The sequence below is a fragment of the Meriones unguiculatus genome, chromosome 8 (genome assembly GCF_030254825.1).
Source record: "Meriones unguiculatus strain TT.TT164.6M chromosome 8, Bangor_MerUng_6.1, whole genome shotgun sequence".
NCBI classification, from domain to species: domain Eukaryota; kingdom Metazoa; phylum Chordata; class Mammalia; order Rodentia; family Muridae; genus Meriones; species Meriones unguiculatus.
In genome coordinates, this window is record NC_083356.1 from 34,524,344 (window position 1) to 34,550,637 (window position 26,294).

The following is a 26,294-nucleotide window of genomic DNA, read 5'->3' on the forward strand; positions in this document are numbered from 1 at the left end:
GTGGACATGTGCCATCCTCTAATTTGCTGTTTCCAGAAGATTCTACATCAAGGTTTCTTATTGGCCTGCAGCAAAGATGAGTATCTCTTATTCCCTTAGTGACACTGCCACCTGAGTTTGGAAGCTTGTGCCTTATCTATATAAGCTTGTGTATAAAGTAGTGACAGTTCCAAGCCTTGCCTCCCTCCACCTGGCTTTTGTTTTCAGGAGAAAAAAAAAAAAGATGTGAAATGACAACATATATGTGGGTATTTTCTATCTCCTTATCTCAGTGTTTTGGCAAGTCCTCCTTCGCACCCCTGTCTGAAAAGCTGCTTGGGTCTTCCTGGGTGCTGCCTGGTGGAAGTCTGGTACTGAGTGGACCTGGACAGGACGCACTGGGCCTTGTACTGCTCCCCTGAGCCATGCAGATCAAAATGGTGTGTGGTTCTAGCTCCATCTTGGCTGAAAGATGGTAGAGAATAAAGCAAGAGTAAGTCCTAAGGGAGAAACATGGAGAAGACAGTGTACGGGTGGGGACAGCAGCGACACTGACCAGCATCGCTCTCAAACGCAGCCTGGTGCTGTAGACAGAAGGGCCATGGTAGGTCTCCACAGGGATCTCTGGCCAGCGGAGGGAGAGGATGTAAATGCAGAGCAGAGAAAGGGTGGCATGGAACGGAGGAAGAGACATCTGGATGAGTGAGGTAGTGGGGGGGGGGGTGAGGAAGCAGTGGAGACTATAGAAAGGGAGCCCACAGTGGCAAATGGCAAAGGAGAGAAGAAAAGGGAAAGTTAGTGGGGCATCCAGAGCACACCAGACAGAAAGGAGAGTGGAAGGCAGGTGCTGTGGCCCAGGCACCTCTGGCTTCTCTGGCTAGGTGAGACTGACTGCAGAAATCGCATTATTTTAAGGGCAGTTTGAACGTTGCAAGAAGCTGAAAAATGTCTCTTCTTCTCGGGGTTAGGAAGGCCTCCTGGATGATTTGAGTTCTGTAAATTATTGGTCTTTCTCCAGTCTCAGAAAGTAGATCCCAATGACACTGGTGCATAGTTAGTTGTGTGGTAGTTGTCTGCCCCCTGCTGGAACGTCTAAGTTCTGCATGCTGCCGGCTGAATGAATTTGTTGATGGGATAAAGGTGATTTCTCCACCTCCTCCCCCAGACTTCAGGGGTCATAGGATACTAACCTTTCTTGTAAAGTTTAAATTTGTATTTTGATTGGGAATGATGCAGAGTTTTATTTGGACCTCAAGTTCATTAGGTCCACACGGAGCTTCTTACCTTCTTGGGCCAGAGGCCACCATACAGCCTTCTGACATGTTTTTGTTATTTCCTAGTAACAAGATCCTCAGTGTGCTCCTCCAACTCTTTCCCATCATGTTCTTTAGTCCTGCTAAGAAAACCAGAAGGATTCACTTTCATGAGACTCTTATCATCTCCTCAGCCTTCCACTGTTGCCAGCCATGACAGCAATCTCTGACCACAGTACTTGCTGAGATGATAGTCTCTACAGATGTAGACACAGACATTTCCATTGTCAGTCACTGAAATGTGCTAGGATGCTTGGTGAATGCCCAAATGGTAGCTACAACCAGACTATTTATACCATGTGGTTCTCTACATTCTGCATGCCTACAATAAAGCCTAATTTACAAACTAAGCACAGTAAGAGAGTACTAGCAATAACTAACATAAATAGAATGCCTACAGTGATAAATTGTAATCAAATAATTCGATGTCCATCAATGGCTGATTTCTGGAGTTTACATTTAATACTTTCGGAGTATGCTAATAATGAATGACTGAAATCACAAAAGCAATCCACAGATAAAGGGAATCTGTTACATGCAGATACTGTGTGTGTGTGTGTGTGTGTGTGTGTGTGTGTGTGTGTGTCCAATGTCTTTAGGAACAGCAACAGGGGATTAAGGAAGTCACTTTAATGCCTTCTTTAGACAACTGTGGGTTACTTGGAGCTTGGAGCTTGGAGTTCGGAGCCCTAAGTTAGTTACTGGATATGGACAGGAACTGGTACAGCCCCCACAGTCCGGGAGTGGAGTGTGACAAGACAAGCAACCTAGACCACATCATCATCCAACTCTGAAAGCTAGATGCACTTGGCAGGTTGCCATCTGACACTAAATTTTCTATCACTGCGTAAAAAGTCGCCACTGTATTGGTGGATTGTAATGATAACATTCCTTTCTGTAGCTCACAGCTTCTGAGCATCAGTAGTCTAATTGAGTCCTACAGTGAGCCTTCACAGAACAGCAGTTCAGGTTTGGGGGGCTATGCTTCTTTCTGGATGGCTGACAACCAATACTTGGTGTGGAAGGGCAGGTCATGTTATTGTGAACTGGGAGCAGAGTAAGATCCCACAAGCCACAGCAGCTCCTTGTTGCATGTATCCCCTGGGGGCCTTTTACAAGGCCAGCAAGAGGTTCTCTATCTCCAGTCTGTGTGGATGGAGATTCATGAAACTTGCCATGGTCACAGGCAAACTTTATCTAGTCGTTTTTGCCATATAATGAAATAAGTAAAAGAGGAATGAGTCTTACTGTCTGCTTGAGCTCCAGTGCAGGGACCATATAGGAGCATAATTCACTGGGAATACTCATGCCCATCTTCTAGAGTCATCTTTACATGCCATCTTTACATGCATACCAGAAGAGTCTGACACCACCATAAAAACTTCTACTTCTGCTCCATGAGTTCATCTCTCAAGGGACACCAGGTTTCTCTTTGTCCATGAATCCATCCTTGCCATACAATTGCTTGTTCAATGTCAACTGGTAGCAAATCTCACAGAGCTGAGGTTGCTGCTTTGGGTTGTAGGACCAAGATTTTACATGTTTCCTATACCATGCTGATCTTGAAAATCCTACAGAAGGGAAATGGCCATATTGACCTTGAGAGTCACTGTAAGGATGATGAGCTGGCATGTGTTGAAGTGGCAGGTGACAGGTGCAGAGCAAATGGTGAGTGGTAGTGGTGAGAGGTGCTAGTCTTGAACCACCAACACCAACACCACCATCACCCTCGTTATCCCCTGAGAAAAGGATTTGGGGCTCAGAGCCGGTAGATTTCACACCCAGGTTGGAGTTATTCATTTCAATTAAAAGGCCTAACAGCTTGAAGAGGCTGGTCATTGTGGTTAAATTCCTAGAAGTGCCAATTTTGCTTGGCAGATCATCAGGTGTATTAATCAGAAAATGTATTCCAAGACACCCAAAATTCAAAAGTCTAAGTAATGATTCAGTCAAGTAGCTCATTAAGTAACGGCCTGCACCTTGCTTAACCTCTCTCAGCCTTCTTCATCATCTTACCCACTTTCAGGGTTGCCGTGGAGAAGAAATGGAATAACTTATAAAGCATGGGACACTCTCCAGTATCCTTGTCATTGCCTGCTGGACCACTCAGGACTAAAGCTTCTCCCTTCCTTCTTCCTTCCCTCTAGGTTCCTGATTGTGCTGGGATGCTTGATTCTGGCCGTGCTTACCACCTTCAAGGAGTACGAGACCGTGTCTGGAGACTGGCTTTTGCTGCTGGTGAGTTACAGGCCATTGGTAATGACTGTATGCTGGGATGGAAACTGTAGGTCACTTTCAGCTGGAGGGGGTCAACCTCTGGAAACTATTTCCCTAGACTGCAGCTTCCTAATGTCTCTAAGCCAAGTCTAGGTCCAAGAAAAAAACAAAACAAAACAAAACAAAACAAAACAAAACAAAACAGTAGCCCCTTTGCCTTGTCTGGCCTGCCATAGGCAGAGCCCTTCTGATGATGATCCATTGTTCCAGACAGAAATAAGGGGCATACAAGTACAAGCTGAAACCATGTGTTAAATGATAAAGCACAGCTTTCTGGTCCTCTAAAAGGTCACTTTCATTCTAAATGCGAACCCCCTTTTGATTTCTCAGAATGTAAACTGAAGATGGTACTAAGAAACAAAGGGAATGATGCCTGGCTCACAATCTAAGATGAGCAATGCTGGATAGCTAGTAATAACAGTGTCTGAGCATTCTGTATAGGATTGGAGGATTCTGTTGACTTTATTTTGGGGGGATTTTAATACAGTCAATGGACTTTAGAAATGAATAGTTGAAATGGAACCTCCAGGAAGGCACAGACATGTATTCAGTCTGCATAGATAGTTAATATGCCAAAATAAAGATGGGGACAGTACAGTGGCCAACCTGTGCTTCCTCCCTGTCTGACCACAGCATCCTCACCACTGGGGCAGCAGCAACAGAAACCCAGTTCCTCTGGGCTCTCTAGTCCTGACACTGGGTACCAGGTAACCTCATTCCGTTTATATGCTCTTCCATGCAGGAAACATTTGCTATCTTCATCTTTGGAGCTGAGTTTGCCTTGAGGATATGGGCCGCTGGGTGTTGCTGTCGATACAAAGGCTGGCGTGGACGGCTCAAGTTTGCCAGGAAGCCTCTGTGCATGTTGGGTAAGCCCTGACAACTGGGACTAGTGGTAGCCTCAGTCATATCCCACAGTATTTCTCTAAGGACATTTTATAGGTCCAGAGGGTGCCAAAATGTCCGCTGTTGAAAATTCATTTCCTGGAATTGTTCCTTGAGGTGTTAGACAGGTAGTGGTTCTCAGGGATTGGGGACGGGGCTCATTGTTTGTGATTGGGTTGTGCAGAAACCACAGAGCACTGGGTAGTGTGTATCCCCAGTACGTATACTAGTAGCACACTCTGTCAGTCACCAACATAATTCAAATCACCTGTGTCTTCTGAGCCAACAGGGGTAGGAAGTGTCACACCATTGGTGATTGACAGTGCACTTCTGTCAATCTTTTACAGAGATAGAAACTGAAGTTCATAGAACTGAGTTTTTCCATTTTCATAACTGGTGAGCGGCAGATCCCACTGGTCTTAATGACTGTTCTATTGCTGTGATGAAACACTGTGACCAAGGCATCTTTGTAAAGAAAGCATTTAATTGGGGGCTTGCTTATAGCTTCAGAAGGTTAGTCCATAACCATCATGGTGGGGAGCACAGTGATGGGTTTGGCACTGAAGCAGTAGCTAAGAGCCTACATCCTGATCTGCAGGCAGAAAGAAAGAGAAACTGGGACTGGTGGGCTTTTGAAACCTTAAAGTCCACCTCCCCTAGTGACATACGTCCTCCAACAAGGCCATACCTCCTAATCCTTCCCAAACAGTTCCACTAACTAGAACTAAGCAATCATACATATGTGCCTGTGGGATCCATTCTCATTCAAACCACTCTGCCACTCTAACACCACAGTTCTAGAAGATTCTAGAGCCCCTGGACCCGCTCAATACATCACACCCAAGTTCACATCTCATGTCCTGCTTACTCAGAAAAACCACATTAAGACAGTGTCTGGGCACCAGGCTTTGCTTCTGTAGCCTGAGAAACCCCCAGTTCCCTCTTCTTCACAACTCATCTGATACCAAATACCAAGATCCCTGCACGTGTCCTTGAGAAATTGTACCTCTGAGCTTTAGAAGCAGAGGCAGAGTTTAACAAGGTCTTTCCCTAGCTCCTGGGAAGTCCGTGATACTCACAGGTTTATCTCCTCATCGTTAACAGCATAATCCATTACCACTACTGGTTGATGTCATTCAACACAACTGCTTAGACCAGCCCCCGCTTGACACGGGTTCATCAGCCTCTAGACAGTGGGTGTGCTCAGGTCCTTTATCCGCATGACCTTCTCACGGTTCTCTGCAACGGTCTGTCCTCTTTCCCAGACATCTTCGTGCTGATTGCCTCGGTGCCAGTGGTTGCCGTGGGAAACCAGGGCAATGTCCTTGCCACCTCCCTGCGAAGCCTCCGCTTCCTGCAGATCCTGCGCATGCTTCGTATGGACAGGAGGGGTGGCACCTGGAAGCTCCTGGGTTCGGCTATCTGTGCCCACAGCAAAGTAAGTGTTACAGAGAAGTCATGAAGTGAAAACGGGCTTCTCTCCTACTTGTACCTTTCTACTACACCCTCTTCCTACAGTGTCCCTGAGGATGATGTTAAGAACAAGGAGAAAGAGGAAGTAGAGAGAGAATCATATACAGATGTGGTCAAGAGAAATGTGAGCTACAGGCTGACCTGGGCTTATGTCTTACCTCACCTCCGTTATATGCAAATAACTCTGGTTAAATCATTCACTCCTCACTGGCCTTCCGTTTTCTCATTTCTGAAGTAGGGATTACCATTTACGATCCAAAAGCTCAGGGGTAGTATCTGTACTCCCATGTGGTTAAAAGGATAGAGCGAGCTTGCACAAGGCATCATGTGACCAGAGGGGAAAATTTGGGAGTCACAGACTAATTTCAATACAGAGCTAGAATCCCAGGTTACCAGGCTGAGACTTTTAATATTGATCCTGTAGTTAGGACAGGCCAAACACCTCTCCCAGGAGAAATATGCCCCGATGTCTCTACCAAGCTGGTGCATAATGTTAGTTCATATTTCCAGTGTCAGGTATGCTGGCTAGGTCTCATGCATCAGGAAACTGAGTCCTAAGCTACCAAACCAGAAAAAGAGGGCCTTGCAGATCCCACAGAGCGTATTTTAAAAGCAGGAAAGGATTTTCTCCCGTCGCTTCCTTGCAGTGGTTGGACACCAGCCCCAGTCCCTTGATCCCAAGGCTACTTGCTGGGATCCCTGGCAATTGAGGGAACAGGCTGTGTCACAGAGCTGCTGGTGAAAATTATACAAAGTCAGGTTTGTCTTAAATGGCTGCAAAGCCCACTTTAACTCCCAGTGTCAACCATTATACCACTGCCTAATAACCCAGCACAGCTGGTGTATCTGCATGCTGCATGTGATCAAGCAGCTGTTTCTAAGGAAGCAACCAATGAATCTTCTGGCTTGCAGGAGCCCAGGGAAGCAGAGATTCCTTGCTGAAGTCTACAAAGCAATAGGGGTGTGTTCAGACAACCCCTGGGGAAAGACTCAGCAATTCTCTCCCCTCTCAGATCCTCTGCAGGGCAGACCCTCAGAGGAGAACCTCCCACTCGGGTGTTGATACCATTCCTCTTTGCACGTGTGAACATACATGAGTGCAGTGTACATATGATACTGTGGGACCAGGTAGAACTATGAGCAGAGTAGCCTAAAAGCGTTAGAGAAGCAGATTGATTAAAAAATAAATAAAACAGTGAAGCTACAAAGGAAACGCCACCGAACTCTCCCTCTTAGCTTGATGCTGATCTTACATAACACCTGACAAAAAACACTGAGGAAGGAAAGATGTATTTTGGCTTACAGTTTCAGAGAGTTTCAGACCATTGTTGTGGGCAAGATTTGGCAGAGCGACTGAGGCTGTGGTAGCAGGGCTGTGTGCCAGAGGCTGTTTGCATCACAGCCAACCAAGCACTGGAGAACAAGACAGGAATCTGGAACCAAGGAAGATCTTCAGTTTCACCCCTCGTGACCTACTTCTACCAGCAAAGCCCCACCTCCTAATGTTTGTATGGCTTTCCAAATTAGCACCAACAGCCTGGAAAGAAGTGTTCCAGACCTGAGCCTGTGAAGGGTAGTTCCCATCCAGATCACAGCACGCTCTCTAATGGGGTAAATATGATAATGAAGGTTAGAGGTGAATGCAGATGACTGGAGGATCTTCATTCAGCCCTTGAGTGTGGGTAGCAGGGACTAGGTGATAAGGGAGGCTTGCGGCAGCTCTGTTAGTTAATATCAGACTCCCTGATGCAAACGCAGCAGACTGGTAGTAGAGCGCCATGAGAAGGGCAGCTGTGTCAACAAACAGGTCTCCGAGAGGCCTCAGTAAGAACACAATCTAGACTTCCTCCCACCCAGTCTATCATGCTAAACCTCAGCAGGAGGACAACAGAGGTCATCTCTGTCACCCCAAGGATCACACCAGGGATTGGCTTGTCATTGGCAACTCTCTGTTCTCCTGACTGTAGCATTTCCTTTCAGTTAATCAACTTGTCCTTTTTTTTCTTCCTTATGGTGTGACAGCATCCATGAAATAACAGGTCCCATATGTCTCTTATGGTTCATTTTTCACATATTCTAATATGCAAGATCACTTAACGTAAAATGGTTTGTCAGAATTCCACCAGTGGTTTCTAGCATGCCTACAGGACACTTTTCCTCTGTTTGTTTCATTTTGAAAATTTGGCTGTTGCACATAGAAAATACAGCGTAGTTCTCCCTTGGATCAAACAGGGAAATGGTGGTAGTGGTGGGTTCCTGACTATGGATAGATTTTTCTCCTAGGCCACACAAGCTGCCCTTTGACAGTAATCTGCCCATGGAGCTTAGATTTTGCCCTCCTCCATGCAGTTCTGTGATACATGAAGTCACTCAAAGTCTAAGCTTATCTTTGGCAATAACCAGTTCCTCCTGACCACTCAAATTCCCAGGAAGCCTCCTGAGTTGTGACCTCAGGTCACCTAGAATGTAGTGTTCCTCTTCTCCTAGGGCCTATAACATTCCAGTAATTAATGGTGTAAGTGTCCGTAATCTTGGTCCTGTTTTTTCACTGATGGGAGGTGAGATTCAGAGCAGGTAAACATGGAAGACTTCAGAGTGCCTGGTTCAAGTTTCTACCAAGGGCTTCCTACTGATTCCCTCTGTTGTTTACTGTTCTAGGAACTCATCACTGCCTGGTACATCGGCTTCCTGACACTCATCCTTTCTTCATTTCTTGTCTACCTGGTGGAGAAAGATGTGCCGGAGGTGGACGCACAAGGAGAGGAGATGAAAGAGGAGTTTGAGACCTATGCAGATGCTCTTTGGTGGGGCCTGGTGAGTCACCATCATTGAAAGGCAACCCTAGGGTGCTTGTATGGAGACTTGACTGCTGGGTACACAGGGAGGTGAAAGTCAGAACATGGGTGCACTCAAGTCACCTTTCTTCTGCATCCAAAGGTGAGGACTGGACCCCTTCCACCTCCAAATCTACAGAGAGGAAACAAAAAGCTTTTACCAATAAGGAATGCACTGAGAATAGTTTTTCATAAAGCTTGTGAGAAACTAGAGCACAGAATAGTCTATTTGCATGGTTATCTGGGACCTGGCCTTGTTAGTTAGAGACAGTCATCAGCCAAGCTATGTTCATACAAAAGGCACAGGATCATATATATTCATAGCACGCAGACCTGAAGATACATGCAGAAGTGCATAGCCACACCCAAAGATATTAAATCTGACACTTACAGAAGCCTTAATTTGCTCCACATCACTATGGTAAGCAGTCACTACTTACTAGGAACCCAAATACCCTGTTATTAGCCTTCTTTGAAAAAGTTAGAAAACTGAGACAAGAAATGGGAGGCAAGAAGCATAGAAGGTAAATCGGTTTAATAATTAGCTTAAGGCACATAAGTTTTGAAGGGAGGCAAATGGGCTGCAGAGGCCACGGTGCTGTGAACTGCATCTGGATAAACATAACTATACACTGGTAATATAGTCTCCTCAGGACAGACAGACAGCACACATGTTTATATACACAAATACATGCACAAACACAATTCCTAACATGGCTGAACATAAATTAATACATTCACAAATACACAAAAAAAATTTCTTGGTGTAAACAGGAAATTGATTTCAATTTATTTCACTTCTCTAACATGTCAAAATATATAGATGCTTATCCCTTCTAGAAAACACTGCAACATTTACATATGAGCAACACACATCCTCCCATATATTTAAATCAAATCTAGATCACTTTTAGTCCTAATAATAAGTAAATGCTATGTAAAGAGTTGGTGTGTTATAGTTCTTATTTATATTATTTTTATTGTTATATTATCATTTGTTTTTATTGAAACAATTTGAAACATAGTGGGTTAAATCCAAAGATGTGGAATCCACAGTTATAGATGAGCAACTGTACATAAACACACACACACACACACACACACACACATACATACCCTCATTACATTTTTGCAATTATTGAAGTATCTGCTGACTGACAGATTCTAAGTCGGACACCTCTAACTTAGAAACAGGCTCTCATATGAGTTAGACACTACTTGGGATCTTTTCTCCTATGGGAATCTTGTTGTATATAAATGGGAGCAGCACCTGCGAGCAGGCACAGAGGCTGAGGCAGAGCTCAGTTGACGACCACTGATTTCCCTTATCTGAGGAAAATCCGTTTGACCTCTTCTCTTCTTCAGATCACACTGGCCACCATCGGCTATGGAGACAAGACACCTAAAACCTGGGAAGGACGTCTGATTGCTGCCACCTTTTCTTTAATTGGTGTCTCCTTTTTCGCCCTTCCAGCAGTAAGTCCTTCTGATTGTGATAGGAAGTTACCCTTAATGCCTAGACCCAGCTCAAATCCTGAGCCTCAAATTTCACCGTTTTGTATTCTAAGTTCGTTGTTCCATATCCTATCATTACACCAGCTGATACCTCCAGTGTGATAGTGTCTCACCCTTTCTCAGCAGGTTTGTGCTGCCTCCTTGAAGCATAAGTGGTTTCAAATGGCCCCTTGATTTTTTAAGACCATCTGCCATCTGAGTCAGTAGCCCCCTCCTGACTCAGAGGGGGCTTTCTGACCCCACATGGGTTTCCATCTCTAATTACCCTCAAGGACTGATATCGTTGGGAGTCAGGGCCCGGCTTCATCTGTTGAGGCCCAAAACCTTACATGGAGCAGATTCTTCGCATCTGAATTTCCTTGGGGGTTGGGGGTCTGACAATTGCTGCCTTAACTTTTTTAATGTTTTCATTTCTCTCAAGAGTAGTTCTTGACAAGTGAAAGAATAACTCCCCACCCCCCAAAGTGGTATAATGAGAATGAAAGCAGAAGGCTCATACTGGTCTCTTTGTGCACCCAAATCATGCCAAATGTTTTACATGCATCATCTCACTTGTTCTTCATGGCAACAGCATATGTTAAAAACCGAGGTACAATTAAAGGTTAGTAAACATTCCTGAGATGTGGTGTCAAGAACCCAAGCCAGGCGAGTTCTACAGCCTTGCTCCCTGTTATGCAGCTAGATGATCACATTTTTATTTTATTTTAATATTTTATTATTTTCATTTGTTTTTTTTTTTTCAGCAAATGGCTTTATTTTCAGTCCGAGCATATAGTCCAGGCAAGTCAAGTCATCTGGAGCTTGAAGTATCTGATCATATTACAACCACAATTAGAAAGCAGAGGTGCCATCAGCCATTTCTCTAATTACACAGTTTGGCAGTCAGTCAGGGAATGGCGCCACCCACAGTGGGCAGGACTTCTCACCTCAGTCATGGTAATACCCCACAGGGATTCCTAGAGGCTACTCTCTCAAGTGATTCTAAATTCTGTTCAGTTGATGATTAACATTTTAGTCAAGAGAAGAGTCTGGAGGGCTGAGGGAATTGCCCTGACTTCTTCCACAATTAGAGAACACACTGAGAAGGTACCAACTATGAACCAGAAAGAAGGGTTCTTACCAGATGCACAGTGTTTCATACAACAAAAGGAAGGGGCCTCAAAAGTCAGAAGTTTTCTGTATCTTAAGATACTATTAGGATCAAAGAGAAGCAAGGCACAACTTGAACAGAATATATATAATACACAGATCAGAAAAGATGTTCGTATACAGAACATTTAAAGAGTCTTCCACCTTCCCGATGGTGAGTGCTCTCTGTCACGAATAATTCCACATTTGGCTAAGGCTGAGGATCTGGCTTGCTTCCATGTATGTGGACCTATCTGCATTGCCCACGTGGCACGCCTGGGTTGGCTACCCAGAGGCTATTTAAGCTGTGGGCTGGCTTTCCCCAGGGTCAGATGATTGTTCAAATCATCTGAATAAACTGTATTTTTATTTGTTTTAACTTTTATTAATTACACTTTATTCACTTTGTATCCCCCCATAAGCCCCTCCCTCCTCCCCTTCCAACCCCACCCTCCCTCCCCGTTCTTCATGCATGCTCCTCCCCAAGTCCACTGATAGGGGAGGTCCTCCTCTCCTTCCTTCTGATCTTAGTCTATCAGATCACATCAGGAGAGGCTGCATTGTCATCTTCTGTGGCCTGGTAATGCTGCTCCCCCCTCGGGGGGAGGTGAGATGATCACATTTTTAAATGGCAATTCCTCTATTGCTCTTCCATCCCATTTTTTTTTTAAACTGGAGAAATTCTTTCTTTATTACTAGCCAACTTATATGTATTTTCCCCAGCTATTTGGCTTTTACTATGATCTTCTTGAACCTATTTTCTCACCTGTGAAACTGGCAAAGGATGAGTGGGCTATTGTGCCATCTGTGATTCTCTTTCATATTAAATGTATGTGTCTCTCTACATAGTCCACATGAGTGTCTCACCTGGAAACCAAAGCAGATCCAGTTCTTGGAAATTGTGCCTATGGTACATGTCCTAGGGGACAGTTGAAGCAGCTTAAATCTTTTAAAATTCAATTATCATGTGCAGAGCTGCTGTTCTGTGTCATATCCTTTACTGGACAGTTTCTGTTTATCTTTTAAGTTTTTCCTGAGATCATTGTTAGCTAGGTACTATGACCTACTATGATCCAATGGTTCTACAAAAGATAGAAAGCAGACAGTAGCCTTCCCCAAGGTCTCACAGCTGGATTGTGCCTATCAGATTGCAAGCCAGGTGTTCTTGGATTCAGGCTTGTTTCACTTAACCAGACGCCCTACTCTCTCCAGAAGGAAGTAGGCTTTCTCCCTTTTCTACTTCATCTAGTATTGCCACTACGTAACCCCTTGTCTCATTGCTATGACCTAAATGCCTGGCAAGAAGCATTGTTAAGTAGAGGAAGATTTAATATTCCTTACAGTTAAATGGAATACAGCACATGGTGGCAAGGAAGGCATGAAGGCAGGAGCAGGAAGCAACTAGTGACATCACATTAATAGTTAGGAAGCAGAGTGGACAAGCAAAAGTACCAAGGTAAAAACCACCTACACCCACCTCCCATGACTTAATTCCTCCAGTATGGTTCCATCCCTCAAGGTTCTACAACCTTCCTAAAGGACCACCAGCTAAGAACCAAGGGTTCAAACACGTGAACCTGTGAGTGACATTTCATGTTCAAACAACAACACAGGCTTCAGAGTGTCATTGAGCCCTACATTCTCTGCTACACCACAAGTGAGGCTGAGATGCTGAGAGAGCCCCAGTGCAGCTGACACAGTCTTGAATTCTCTTTGCAGGGCATCCTTGGCTCAGGACTGGCACTCAAGGTACAGGAGCAGCACCGTCAGAAGCACTTTGAGAAGAGAAGGAAGCCAGCCGCTGAACTCATCCAGGTCTGTATGCCTAGGGGTGAGCTAGGACTGGTCCAGGGATGTGAGTATGAGTGTGTGTGTGTGTGTGTGTGAGAGAGAGAGAGAGAGAGAGAGAGAGAGAGAGAGAGAGAGAGAGAGAGAAGAGAGAGAAAGGGGGAGGGAGGGAGAGGAAAGGTGAAGAGGGGGAGAGAGGCAGACAGGCAGACAGAGACAGAGATAGATAAAGAAGGAACAAAAGCACATCCCTGGCAGGAGAGGACCAGCTCCCATTTTCTCTTTTGTGAGTGGCTACAGACATCACCATAGTTACCTACACAATTTATGTGTGTTGATAGTGACAGCCTTACCATTTTCCACCAAAATTCTAAGCTACTCAAAAAAAAAAAAATGGATTTAGTACTCAAGGATGAAAACATCTGATTTTTTTTCCTAATGATTTTGGAGTTATGAATTTGGCTTAGATCTGTAACTTTTCTTAGCTTCCTTCTCATTCTTCTTCCCACCTGAGGATTGATCCAGTGACCCATAGAAAAGAGATAGATGAAAATCCAGGTACTTATTGAACTGTGACCCTCTCCTGTCTGTCAACAGTAGAGATAATATAAGAAGAAAAAAGAGACAGAGAGAGAAAGAGAGCAAACATGTAAAAAGTATTGGCTACTTCACCAATTTGTTCTGGCCATCAACAATTATTAAATAGAAGATGTTGGATACCTGGTCCTGTCCATCACCATTACTCCACCAACCATAGGCTGGACAAAGAGTAATAACAGAGATAAGACAGGTGTATCTGTTCCCTATTAGGCATCAGGGGGAATTTGTATCTTGAGCTGTTGGGAGCAGGGAACATAATAAATAGTTTAGTGTGTCCAAACTGTGCCTTCCTGAATGCTGGGGGCATTGTCACACACCCTGAGCTTATATCCAGCTGTAGTAGGTGCTTCTGAGGGTCTGTGAGCTTATACAACATGATAGCATCCTATATGGTCTGGTTACAAAGCCAGTCTTAGTGTTCAAAGTCTGGTTGTTTCTTTATGCCATCAATCCTTGAGCTATCAGAGTATTCCGGAAGTTGAGTCTATGGAGGTCAGCTCCCAGGCTCTCTTATACTAAGATGAATCACAAAAAATTTTATACAACTGGATAGTCTCAAAGAACTTTCTGTAAAGAATAGTCATGATTCCTTTCAGAGAATTTCTATCCTCTTCTCTCCATCCCAGTTCATCTGTCTGTCCCAGCTCACCACACGAGTTGTAGCTCAAAAATGGTCAAAAAAGTTCCTTCTTCAAAGAAGCTGTCAGAAACCAAGAATCTCTGCTTTTCTGGATCCTAACTAGACATTCAAATTCTTAGGAGCTAAGAGCTTAAAAGTTGTTTGAATGTCCTACGATGCTGTTTGAGAATTTCATGTGATACCCATGTAATTTCATTTCCTCTTTTCTCCTTCTTAGGCTGCCTGGCGATACTATGCTACCAACCCCAACAGGATTGACCTGGTGGCAACCTGGAGATTTTATGAATCAGTTGTTTCTTTCCCATTCTTCAGGCAAGTAGTCAGTTGTCTGAGTGCTCAGAATATGTCTGACCTTCATTACCATGGTCTATTATTTGTGTTATGGTCTCATGGCTTGCCTGGATTCCAAAATCAGGCTCTTCCTTTTCAATGGTTCCATGTTGTGGTCTTGAGGCCAGAATTTTTGATATAGGCAGATTTTGAACTTCTAAAACCCTTGACTTAGAAGAAAAAGTAGAGACGCAGTTAGGTCATTGCTGGGGTTGTGTCTGCTTTGAAGTAATGTTCACTGAAGCATGTTCCACAAGAAAGTACCTGTGACTCATAATACAACCCAACAGTAGGTAAGTGGCTCTCTCAACACCTACCTAACTCTTCCATACACTCAATATGAAATCTATGATTGGCTTATGAAACTGCCTCCATTTAACATTCTGCTTTCACTACAACCTAATGCTACAGATTTAAGGAAATTGGGCCAACAAGATGGCTCAGTGGCTAAAGGCACTTGCCACTAAGGCTAATGACCTGGGCTTAATACCCATGTAGAAGGAAAGAACCAACTCCTACAGGTTGTTCTCTGACCTCCACAAAATGTGCACACACACTCTCACTCACTCATTAATCAATCGTAAAAGACTTAAGGAAATGGAAGGCCTCTGGATTCATGAATTGATTGCCTCACTTAAAACTTTACAATTGGTGGTCATAACTAAGATGCAAATGTGAAATCTGACCACGACCTTGAAGATTTACAAGCCCAGCCTGAGACAGCCTTTCCTGCCTCACCTTCACTGGGCTTTCACTTCTTTGGAAGATCTGATGGCATGAGCCAAGATAGAAGCTCTAAAAAGGAGACAAGACAGAGGGTCTGAGAAAGGCAAAGGGGACTAATGACTTGTAGAGGGGGTAAGAAGCAGTAGAAGAATAATTAAATAAAGGAATAAGCTTGGGTTAGTCACTGTACCTTCTAACTTAATTAGACTTACTTGTTCAGATGTTTCTAATTGTGTTTCTACAATTCTATTGCCACTGTCATCAATTAGAGGCTGGGACTGCATCAATCAGAGCCTCCCTAGAATGAACCAGTATCTCCCTGCTTAGGAAAACAGAATGACCTTGGACTCAAAGCCAAGAACATGTACCCAGACTGAACATGGAGGCAAAACGATTTGCATTTCCTGTTCATTCAAGGCCTTGGCAATGGGCCTATTCTTTTCGGTTGATTTATTATAAATACAGCATTGTCCTGGCTGTCAAGCACTTGAGGTCTACATTGTGCTGAAGACAGCTGTTGTGATATGGGAATGGATTTTAAACTAAAAGGAAACATTCCTTTCTTGTTTTATTTCAAGGATAAAAGTACAAAGTCACTAGAGAAACTCCTTTATCAACCACTCTGAAATGATGCAGTCCTTTGGGAAAAGAGTGTCCCTGAATGCCTACCCACACAACATGTCAGTGACAGAGAAAAAAGAGGTGCACTGATGTGTCCTCATCTGCTTCCCAAAGGATTTTCCCCTTTTATTTATGTTTTTAGTGATGATTATATTGAGATACATCCCACTACCCAAGAGAAGATAGGAGAGTTTCTCGACTCTGAGTGTATTCACAAAGTTGGACAACATTTAACAACATTAACACACTAACTCCATAGTAATTTCATTAAATCAAAACAAATATTTTCTTTTTTTATTTTTATTTTTTTATTTTTATTATTAGTTACATTTTATTAACTCTGTATGCTAGCTGTATCACAAAAATTAATGCTTTTTAAAATATAAAAAATAGATGCAATATTTTATATCTCTATTATTATTTAAGGAAAACAAAATAATTCAGTCCCCCTATAAGATATCAAAAAGTTCATAGACATTTTATTTCAAGAAATTAATTAAATTATTTCTTTTACAAAAGATGCCTCTTAAATTCATATGTATATTTATATAAATTACTCATATTAGGGGTTCAATTGAAACATACTATATTAGGATGACAAAATCCTAACTGGGCACTTCACACTATTAAATGAAACTCCGTTTCCAGAAGTAAGTTGCCTTTTTTTTTTTTTCAATGCAGTTTATTCAGGAACCTTGAACAATCATTTGACCCTGGGGAAAGCCAGCCCACAGCTTAAATAGCCTCTGGGTAGCCAACCCCAGCGTGCCATGTGGGCAATTCAGATAGGTCCACATACATGGAAGCAAGCCAGATCCTTGGCCTTAGCCAAATGTGGAGTTGTTCGTGACAGAGAGCACTCACCATCAGGAAGGTGGAAGGCAGAAACCAGCTCCATCTTTCAGGCGCGGCATTACGCAGCTCTCTGCAGTTCCCCCTTTTTGTTTTAGACACATCAGGCAAGAGTAGAGGTCTGATCTCTGATATTAGAAATAAATTGGGACTTTGTACTGATGTTCATTTAGGTGTCATCCACCCAAAGAGCATCAGACCCTTCCGATACCTTTTTCTCAGAGGCGGGACCTGGGGCATCAACCCGCATGCAATCAGACATGCTCTTCTCTGGGTCAAAAGCGGCTGACCTTGAGTGCTTAATGTGTCATTTCTCCTGCTTCTGTTTCTCTATTTCCTGTGATCATTTTTATAAGTGAGGAGTTAGAACAGACCACTGAGCCAAATACCTAATGTGATCCTGAAGTACGTGCTGAAACAAAAATGGGAACCTAATTCTTCTGCCAAAGTTCTTGTTCTTTCTTTCTATTGTGTGTCTGGGAGGAAAAAGGTATTTTAGAGAGAAGTATGTGATACTCTGGTACATCCTCACCTGCATCCTGCACGTTGGGTCAAGGAATACTCCTATAAACAATGCCCACTTCTGAGGGAGTTGATGTTGGGAGGGTGAACAGAGTGTATGACAGTATTTGTCATGGTACCTGATTCATAGCAGGTTATTCAATCAATGATGACTGAGTCTGCACTGGAGGGGTCTGTGAAACACAGTGGAGATGAAAGGGGAAAGAAGGACACTGAGCTCTGAAATCACAGTCTTAGGAAACCACTGTCTGTGAGCCCAGAGCCCAGAACAACTTGTCTGGATTGAGGCCTAGCCCCGTGGACTAGACAGATGAGTAAGATTGCTCCAAGTAGAGAATAGGGTAGAGGATTCTAGGCAGAGCTGAGCAAAGGCTCAGAGTAGTGAATATGTGTCCAGCCTCACCATGCTTCCCCACTACAGGGCATGCTCTGGAGACACACTGACGGTGTTGGGATTCCAACTCTACTGCTTTTCATATGAGACCTTAGTCAATTTACGTAACTTCTTTGTTCCTCAACTTTCTCAACAGAAAAATGATATGACAATAGTTACTCTTTTTTTTTTACTGTGAGTTTGCAACATCTGTAATATTAATATTTATAACCATATATACGGAATATATTTCAATGATAATATCAAATCAGATTCTTTAGAGTCATTAATCAGACAGCTCTCTTTGTTTATAACTGCAAAGGACACTAATTTTCAGAGAAACAATATGTGATACATATGTAAGAACAGTAATATACAGGTGCCTCTGGTAATGTCTGAAGTCAAAATAATAACAGCTCAACAAATTTAGTGCCTAAATATGAGCTGAATAAAGATAACAACAATTGGGCTAAAGTGGATTTTTGAAATCCCATAAAGCCTCAATTCTACTTAAAGAACTAAAAATGCTAAAAAGAGTAGAAATAGTATCCCCCTGGTAAGTACACCAATTTGATCAGTCTTGAATATATACATATACATAAAGTATAGTATTATACAGACAGAAATAACACATACTGAGCATGTTATATTTAGAAATATGTATATATATGTTCACACATAAATATGTGTTTTTTTTAATGAGAATTATATGATTTTATTCTTTTTTTATGTTTTTAAAATTTATTTTTTTTTCAATACAGTTTATTCAGGAACCTTGAACAATCATCTGACCCTGGGGAAAGCCAGCCCACAGCTTAAATAGCCTCTGGGTAGCCAACCCCAGCGTGCCACGTGGGCAATGCAGATAGGTCCACATACATGGAATCAAGCCAGATCCTCAGCCTTAGCCAAATGTGGAATTGTTCATGACAGAGAGCACTCACCATCGGGAAGGTGGAAGGCGGAAACCAGCTCCATCTTTAAGGCATAGCATTCCGTAGCTCTCTACAGTTTCCCCTTTTTGTTTTTAGACGCATCAGGCAAGAGTAGAGGTCTGATCTCTGATATTAGAAATAAATTGGGACTTTGTACCGATGTTCATTTAGGTGTCATCCACCCAAACTCTTACAGTTACTCTTAGAGTTGTTATAAGGCTTAATTGATAAGTCCATAAATAATGTTTACAACAAGAGAAGACATGTAATAATTTACTGTCCAGCCAATATGCATGGTGTAGCACTGCTGACCATGATGGTATGGATGGGTGGTAGCATAGCTACTACATTTGCCAGGCTTGATTTTCTGATCTCACTCTACCACAAAACAAATCTGAGTTGAGCAACGAACATATCCTGGGGTTGAGCAGGCACTCACCCATTTTCTCGATGAATAAGCAGCTAAGACAAACTTGGGAGCACAGGACCAAATGGTGATGGCAGGGGCATGGGTCATATGGCAAAGTCCACCTCCTGTTTTGGTTCCTCTCCATACCCACCATCTTTTTCCAGAATGTTTCTTTGTTTCTTTTTTCCTAGTCCAGCTTCCAACTGAAGTTTTGAGAGAGACTTTGAGGCAAGACACAACTGTTTTGTGCCACTTATGTTTATTTTTCTTTTTCTCTCCCTTTTTATAGGAAAGAACATCTGGAAGCAGCAGCCAGGTACATTTCTGATTGTGGATCCCTCTCCCCACACCTTTCACCATTGTTTCTAGGGAAGGGTGCAGTTGTGCATGGTGAAATGCTGCTACGAAGCCATGTTGGTCACAGGCTAGTCTTTGAGTGCTCACTCTGTCACTGACCCCTGATTCCTCTGCCAGTTTCATGGGAATTTAGTCAATGACATCTTAATATGGATGATAGCAACACTTCATACTGAATGTCTGTCTCCTCAGAAGTAGGCTCTGAAAAGGTTATCACAGTTGATCTTCACAATCACCATGTGAGAGAATCCCTATCTTCCTTTGTGAAGAATGGGACTCAGAAAGGTTCGTTTATTCCTCCTAAATTTGCATAGGAACTAAGTAGCAAAACCAAGATTAAGAGTCAGGCCTGAATATTAAAATAATGTTTGCCATCGTGTTTTTCTCCATTTGCTTCTTGGGTTCACAGATGACACTTCAGAAAGCAAAAATAGACTCCAATTCATGATCTCCATAACCATGAGGCTTTCTAATAAGTCATGCACACTGCAGGCGCTACAGGGGCAAGAAGAGGTTCAGGATTATATCTGGCTCCTTCTCTCAACTTTCTACCCCTCGGTAGAAGGTGCCTAAGGTCTGGACCCTGTTCTAGTTTAAAGCAAGATGATTTATTTTGACAAAATAGTGTGAGATGACAAGAGGTGTCAACACACTCTTCAGAGCAGATTTAAACTTATGGAGTGTTTTCTAGAACTTTCCATGTAGCAGTTTGGGACTATAGATAACAGAAGGTAACTGAAATCATGATTAGGAATACTGTTTGTTATACCAAATATGCACTGGAATTTCTGATTCCAGTGCCTTTGAGGCTTTCCTAGGGGTGTTTCTCTGGGTAGGGAAAAGAGGGTCTCTGAAAGGCAGCTATCAACTTGTCTATGCTTTTGAAGAACCCTCCACTTGGCCAAAGTGCAAAGGAAAAATCTATTCCCAGATTTGTTAGGGTTAGAGTTGGGTGTCTGTTGTCTCATCCTCCTCATAGGAGAGCAGAATTGGTTACAGAAACCGCTCAATCCTCTTCATCCAGGTTTTGAATGGTAGTCAGGTCTGGCTGGCAGATTGGTAAGGGAGACAATGGGAACAAATATAAATACACAACCTGGAGTAAGAGACTCCAGAGAGCTCTTGAGGAAGGTAGACTCAGTTCCTTTGTACAAAAGTCTGGGAACAGGTGATGACAGGATGTTCAACAGTAAGCAGATACCATAAATGAAAGCTTGCTCCTGTTCATTGGCTACTTTATGATTAACTTCTTCAATAAGTTCCCAATCAACTGACAGTCTAGTCCCGCTTTATTATTATCTCCAAACAGAGCAAAATCTGAAGTTCACTTTATTGTCTTCTTCTAGAATAAACAACTCGCATTTTGTTTGTTTGTATGTTTGTTTGTTTGACAACACAAGGAAACAGTTTCTTGCTTCTTTTCAGATCCAGATGCATTCTTTTTTTTTAATTTAGTACAATTTATTCACTTTGTATCCCAGCTATAGCTCCCTCCCTTGTCTCCTCCCACTCCCTCCCTCCCTTCTGCATCTACTCCCATGTCCTTCTCCAAGTCCACGGATAAGGGAGGTCCTCCTCTCCTTCCATCTGACCCTAGCCTATTAGGTCTCATCAGGATTGGTTGCGTTGTCTTCCTCTGTGGCCTGGTGAGGCTGCTTCCTCCTCAGGGGGAGGTGATCAAAGAGCCAGCCACTGAGTTCATGTCAGAGACAGCCCCTGTTCCCCTTACTAGGAACCCACATGGACACTGAGCTGCTATGGGCTACATTTGAGCTGGCGTCCTAGATTATCTCTATGCATGGTCCTTTGTTGGAGTATCAGTCTCAGAAAAGATCCCTTTACACAGATTTTTTGGTTCTGTTGCTCTCCTTGTGGAGCTCCTGTTCCCTCCAGGTCTTTCTGTCTCCCCCTTCTTTTATAAGATTCCCTGCACTCTGCCCAAAGTTTGGCTATGAGTCTCAGTATTCCAGAAGCATTCTTGAGGGTAAGAAAAGGAATCATTTAGTCAGCTTATTAGTAGGCACTCAAATTGTTGCTTGCTTACAACATGATTGCTTATTTAGGGCTTTGTTGACTGTTGTGATTCATGTGGACTTGCTTGTGGAACATAGCCCAGTTGAATTCATACTGTTGACTGGAGGATTGTTTCTGATAATGCTACACTTCTTTCTTCATGTGTACACTGCTGACATTAACTGAGAGAGAGAGAGAGACAGAGACAGAGACAGAGAGAAGGAGAGAGGGAGGGAGGAAGAGAGGGAGAGATGGAGATGGAGAGAAAGAACTTCCATGATAGGCTCATAGGTTGCTGAACACTTGGCATGCCATGCTGCTGGACTGTTTTAAAAATGGGAGCAGTTAGCTCTTCTTATCTCTTCTAACCTGGTTTGAATATATACTTTGTGATGACCTTGGTAAGGATTCAGAACTTCTGTAATAAAGAATATATGTATGCACATATACATATATTACACACATATATACATATAGGTATGTATGTATCAGTGTTAAGACTAAGTCTATGCCTGAAATATAGTAGGTACCTCATAAATATTTGCTGAGTAGATAAACAATTAACCTGTCTTATCCTTGTGTCATTTTCAAGGAGTTGATTTAATGTCCTCACACACCTTGCATCACCAACAAACACAGAAATAGCCAAGGTAGGATTTTCATTCTCCATCTACCCTTTAGGAAGGAATGTCTCTAAAGTGCAGGTAGTTGATGCCCTCAGTATTCATGAGTACTAGGTAAGCTCAGTTAACTTGGTGGACACATTATCTGGTCTTAGAGAAATCTTCATCAGCTCAGAATTCTTCTTGTATAACTTCATCTGACTCTGTTGTGTTTCACTTAGGATTCTGCCTAATGTACTCGGCTGAAAGTAACCTTTGCTGACCCTTCACTCTTGCCCCATCTGTCCTTTTTCTTTTATTATTCTGCTTCAATGTCATTCACAGATGATACTTGTTTTTTATATGCTTTCTCTGGTAGACCGAAGACTTCTGAGGCACCCGACAACATGGTCAACTTTGTGTACACACACAATGAAAGTGATAGACAGAGGATAGATGGATGGATGAGTGGGTGGATGCATAGATGGATAAGTTAATGGACCAACAGGTAGATAGATGAATGGGATGGATGAATTCAGTGGATGGATGTATAGATAAGGATGGATGAATGATGAATGAACAAAGCCTATAGAATATAAGTATCATAAAGTCAATTTACACTACTTTATCTTTTAAAAGATAGCTTTTATGTAATAGCTGCCATATACATTGAGAAAGTCAGAAGTCCCTGAGAGGAAGGGTAAGGACTTTCTGGATTTTTCTCTTTCATCTTCTATCTCTGTTCATTCCATGATGAATTCATTCTCATAGCTGACTTTCCATGTATTAATTATTCTTTGTATGCTAACAGACTCTGATAAAATGTTCTTTTATTTCCTTTGTAGACTTAATACTCATGAGCCAGCAGTTTGAAAACCTAGAAAAAAAACTATGTCTTGGTCCAACTTGGTTATATGTTCATGCTTTAGAGCATTTCTTTGGCTTAGAGAATAGAGACCACTACTGGCCCACACCTGTGATATGTTTCTACCATAGTGAAATTAGCTGCTGAGATTGACAAACTCCATTAGAGTTCACTTTGGTGAAGTGAGAGAATAGAGGGAGTAAGTTCTTGAATGTAGTAAGGGTTTTCCCTCTCCCTTGAATAGTGAATGTCACAGCAAGCAGACAAAACAGCCGTTATCTGTCATAGTCATAAAGTCCATCCATTAATTTCAAAGTCTTGGTAATAATATCGCACTGAGAAGCATCCACTTTAAACCATGCTAAGCTTCATTTATTCTGAAGTGCACTGGAAAAGACTGGTATTTTAGGTTCTGTTCATTACTTTAAGCATCAGTTATAGGTATTTGGTATATAAGCATTAAACCTTCTCCTGATAATTAGGGTGTCTTCATGATGGAAACTAGGAGTTTGAAATTCTGAAAGCAAGTAACTATGTTGACAACTGCTTGCTTGAAACCAATTGTTCGATTTGTATTTTCAAACAATTCACTCTGAATAACATCCTTCAGAATGTGTATTTGTCTTTGAAAAGCAAAAGCATCAACCCAGACACTTTTCTTTTCTCTTGCCTTGTGATTTCGTCTTTCTCATTTAGTAGAAGATTATTCTTTGGATCAAAGATTTAAAACAATGACAGTAACTTCCAAAAAATGAGTATTGTTTGCCAGGTATGGCTCAATGCACATCAAACCTCACAGCCACCCTATGATATAAATACTAATTCTAATCCTTATTTTATGCATAACAACTGAGATTCAAAGAGATTAAGAACTCTTTGCACTGTGTCTGATAAGCAGAACGTTGCAAAGAAGAGCTTGGATACAGCTGATCTAGGTCTACAGGTTCTGGTCCCAAGTACAGTGTTTAACCCTGCAGTTGCTTTATCACTGCAGGTGTCCCTTCACTTGTTTGCTTTCCTTTGCCCTATATTGGCTCACAGAGATGAAGTCCTTGGCAGAAGAGGAGGCTATCAAGGCCAGAAAAGGCACAGAGCCAGATCCCACTGCACAGAGGAAGAACACGTTGCCCGGCGCTGTCATTCATACTTTTTCTCTCCCTCTGACATCACCACATGAATCTCATCTCACAGTCTTTGTGCTGTTGCCAATGAAATCCTTTCAGACTCTAGAGTCAGTGATTGTAGAAGGGGAAGAGGAATTTGATAGCAGCTAACCCAACTCCCTAATTTTACTGATGAGAAAATCACTACTCAGTGAAAAACAAGAGGTTTGAGTATTACCCTATATAATTAGTATTTTCTCCTGCTGTCCAGACTTACAACACTGGCCCAAGCTACAGAATAATAGAGATGCTGAAGTGAGATTTGGGCTAAAGTGGTATATCCTGAATGATCCCTAGCCTGTTGTAAATGTTATACCTCTATTTTCCCTGAGAGATAATTGAGATAGCATACCTATTTAAAATCACATTGGATTGTGATTAGGTTGGGACATAGATGTCAGAGAGGAATCAATACGTTTTATTTGCAGTACTGGCTCTGGACCTGCATTTTATAATAGTTCCCACCAAGTCTAGTCTAGTCTAGTCTAGTCAAGTCTAGTCTAGTCTTTGAGAACACTATAGAGACAGGTCAGGCACTGTCTCCATCACCACAGTAGGGGTGTATGTGGCATGGCTCTGATGACCCCATAATTCAGGGAAAGCTGGATACTGATTTTTAAAATGCAACCTACTCAGCAAGCGGTGTTGGAGAGTATCCATTCACACTTATAACCCAAGTAAAGGATTTACCTTCTCCCTTGGGAGGAAACTAATTGATTGATAGTGTATTCTTCCAGGTTCTTCAAAGAGTATAGAAATTCCATCTTTATGTCTGTGAAAATGTAAAACAGGATATTTCTCTCTATACACACCTTATAGAACATCTCTCTCCATGATCTTCTCATTCCTTAACACAAAAGAACTTGGCATAGTTCTCCTGGTTCCCCAAGTCTGAAGGCTAGACTTATCCAGCCATTCAACTATCATTGGTAGATACATTAGTGTCTTTGGATAGCCATAACAAATTGCCACAAATTGAATGACTGGATGATTTTAAACAACTTAGATTTACCATGGTTCAAGAGGCTGGAAGTCTGATATGAAGACATTGCCTGGACCATGCTCCCTCCACAGGCTTTTGACAATGATCTTTATTGCCTCTTCCTAGCTTCTGGTGGTCACTGGCAATCCTTGGTTTGCCATCATACCAATCTATGCCTACTATCACATGAGCTTTTCCTTCCTTGACATATCTGAGTCAAATCTCTCTTTTCTTTTTATTATCAACACTACTCATTGGATCGACGGTCTACCCATTCCAGTATGACTTAAACTTGGTTACATCTGTAAAAGCCATACTCAAAGGAATAGCTTAGGTCTTGAACTTATGTGGAAGGAGGTAAAATTCAAAGTTCTGTTGTCATCTGGACAAGACCCTTTTCTTCTACCCAAATAGAAACTGCATCCAATGATGAAGAAACTCTATGTTAGTCTTTGGTATCTCTAGTTCCTGTGTATTTTGTGTTTAGCATCAATGAGCAGTGAACAGTAGGCAGGTGTGAGTAGTTGCAGGCGGATACTTCTACTGTTTAAGATTCATTAGGCCTCTGTTGTTGGGACCATTAGGTCCTACAAGAGTCACCACTTCTGTGTAATCCTAGGAAGTCAATATTTTTCATCCCTTTGGTAGAGCTGATGCTGAAGCTTCCAAGAAGGGCTAGCTATGGGGTTCTTCAGCCATTGACAGTAAACAGTATTATATATCTAAGCCCGATCAGTGTATGTTTGAAACCTTTGATCCTAAAGTCTCAACAGCTTTCTGAAACCCTTTTGGAGACCTAGACCAACAGTTTTCATCTTCCGCCTCCTCATAGCTTTAATCATCTTCAGTTCTCAACTCTTTATCACCATCATCTATTTCAGCAGCTTCTCTTTTAATGCTGGCTGCTCCAAAACTCGATTGTGTCTTCTTCAGCCATGCATCTTCTCACTGCCTATCTGCTTTTTCAGCCAATGCTACCTTGGCCACCATCTTCCTGCTGCCTGTGTCATCATTACCTCACTGTGTCCTTTTTTTGTGTTACCAGTTCATCCCACAACTGAAAGTGTGCAAAGGCCAAGCAAAAAAAGACTTCAATTGGACCAAATGTGGCA

At 42.4% G+C, this 26,294-nt stretch overlaps 1 protein-coding gene across 1 annotated transcript in view; it reads left to right on the plus strand.

The window, feature by feature from the left end:
* Kcnq3 (potassium voltage-gated channel subfamily Q member 3) overlaps positions 1-26,294 on the plus strand; it is a 329,288-nt gene that overhangs the window by 278,704 nt on the left and 24,290 nt on the right. Inside the window, exons 2-9 of the mRNA XM_060389347.1 lie at positions 3,440-3,530; positions 4,312-4,438; positions 5,720-5,892; positions 8,586-8,741; positions 10,127-10,237; positions 13,124-13,219; positions 14,650-14,744; positions 19,490-19,516. Coding sequence (XP_060245330.1) covers positions 3,440-3,530; positions 4,312-4,438; positions 5,720-5,892; positions 8,586-8,741; positions 10,127-10,237; positions 13,124-13,219; positions 14,650-14,744; positions 19,490-19,516 — 876 coding nt within the window. The remainder of the gene's footprint in view (positions 1-3,439; positions 3,531-4,311; positions 4,439-5,719; positions 5,893-8,585; positions 8,742-10,126; positions 10,238-13,123; positions 13,220-14,649; positions 14,745-19,489; positions 19,517-26,294) is intronic.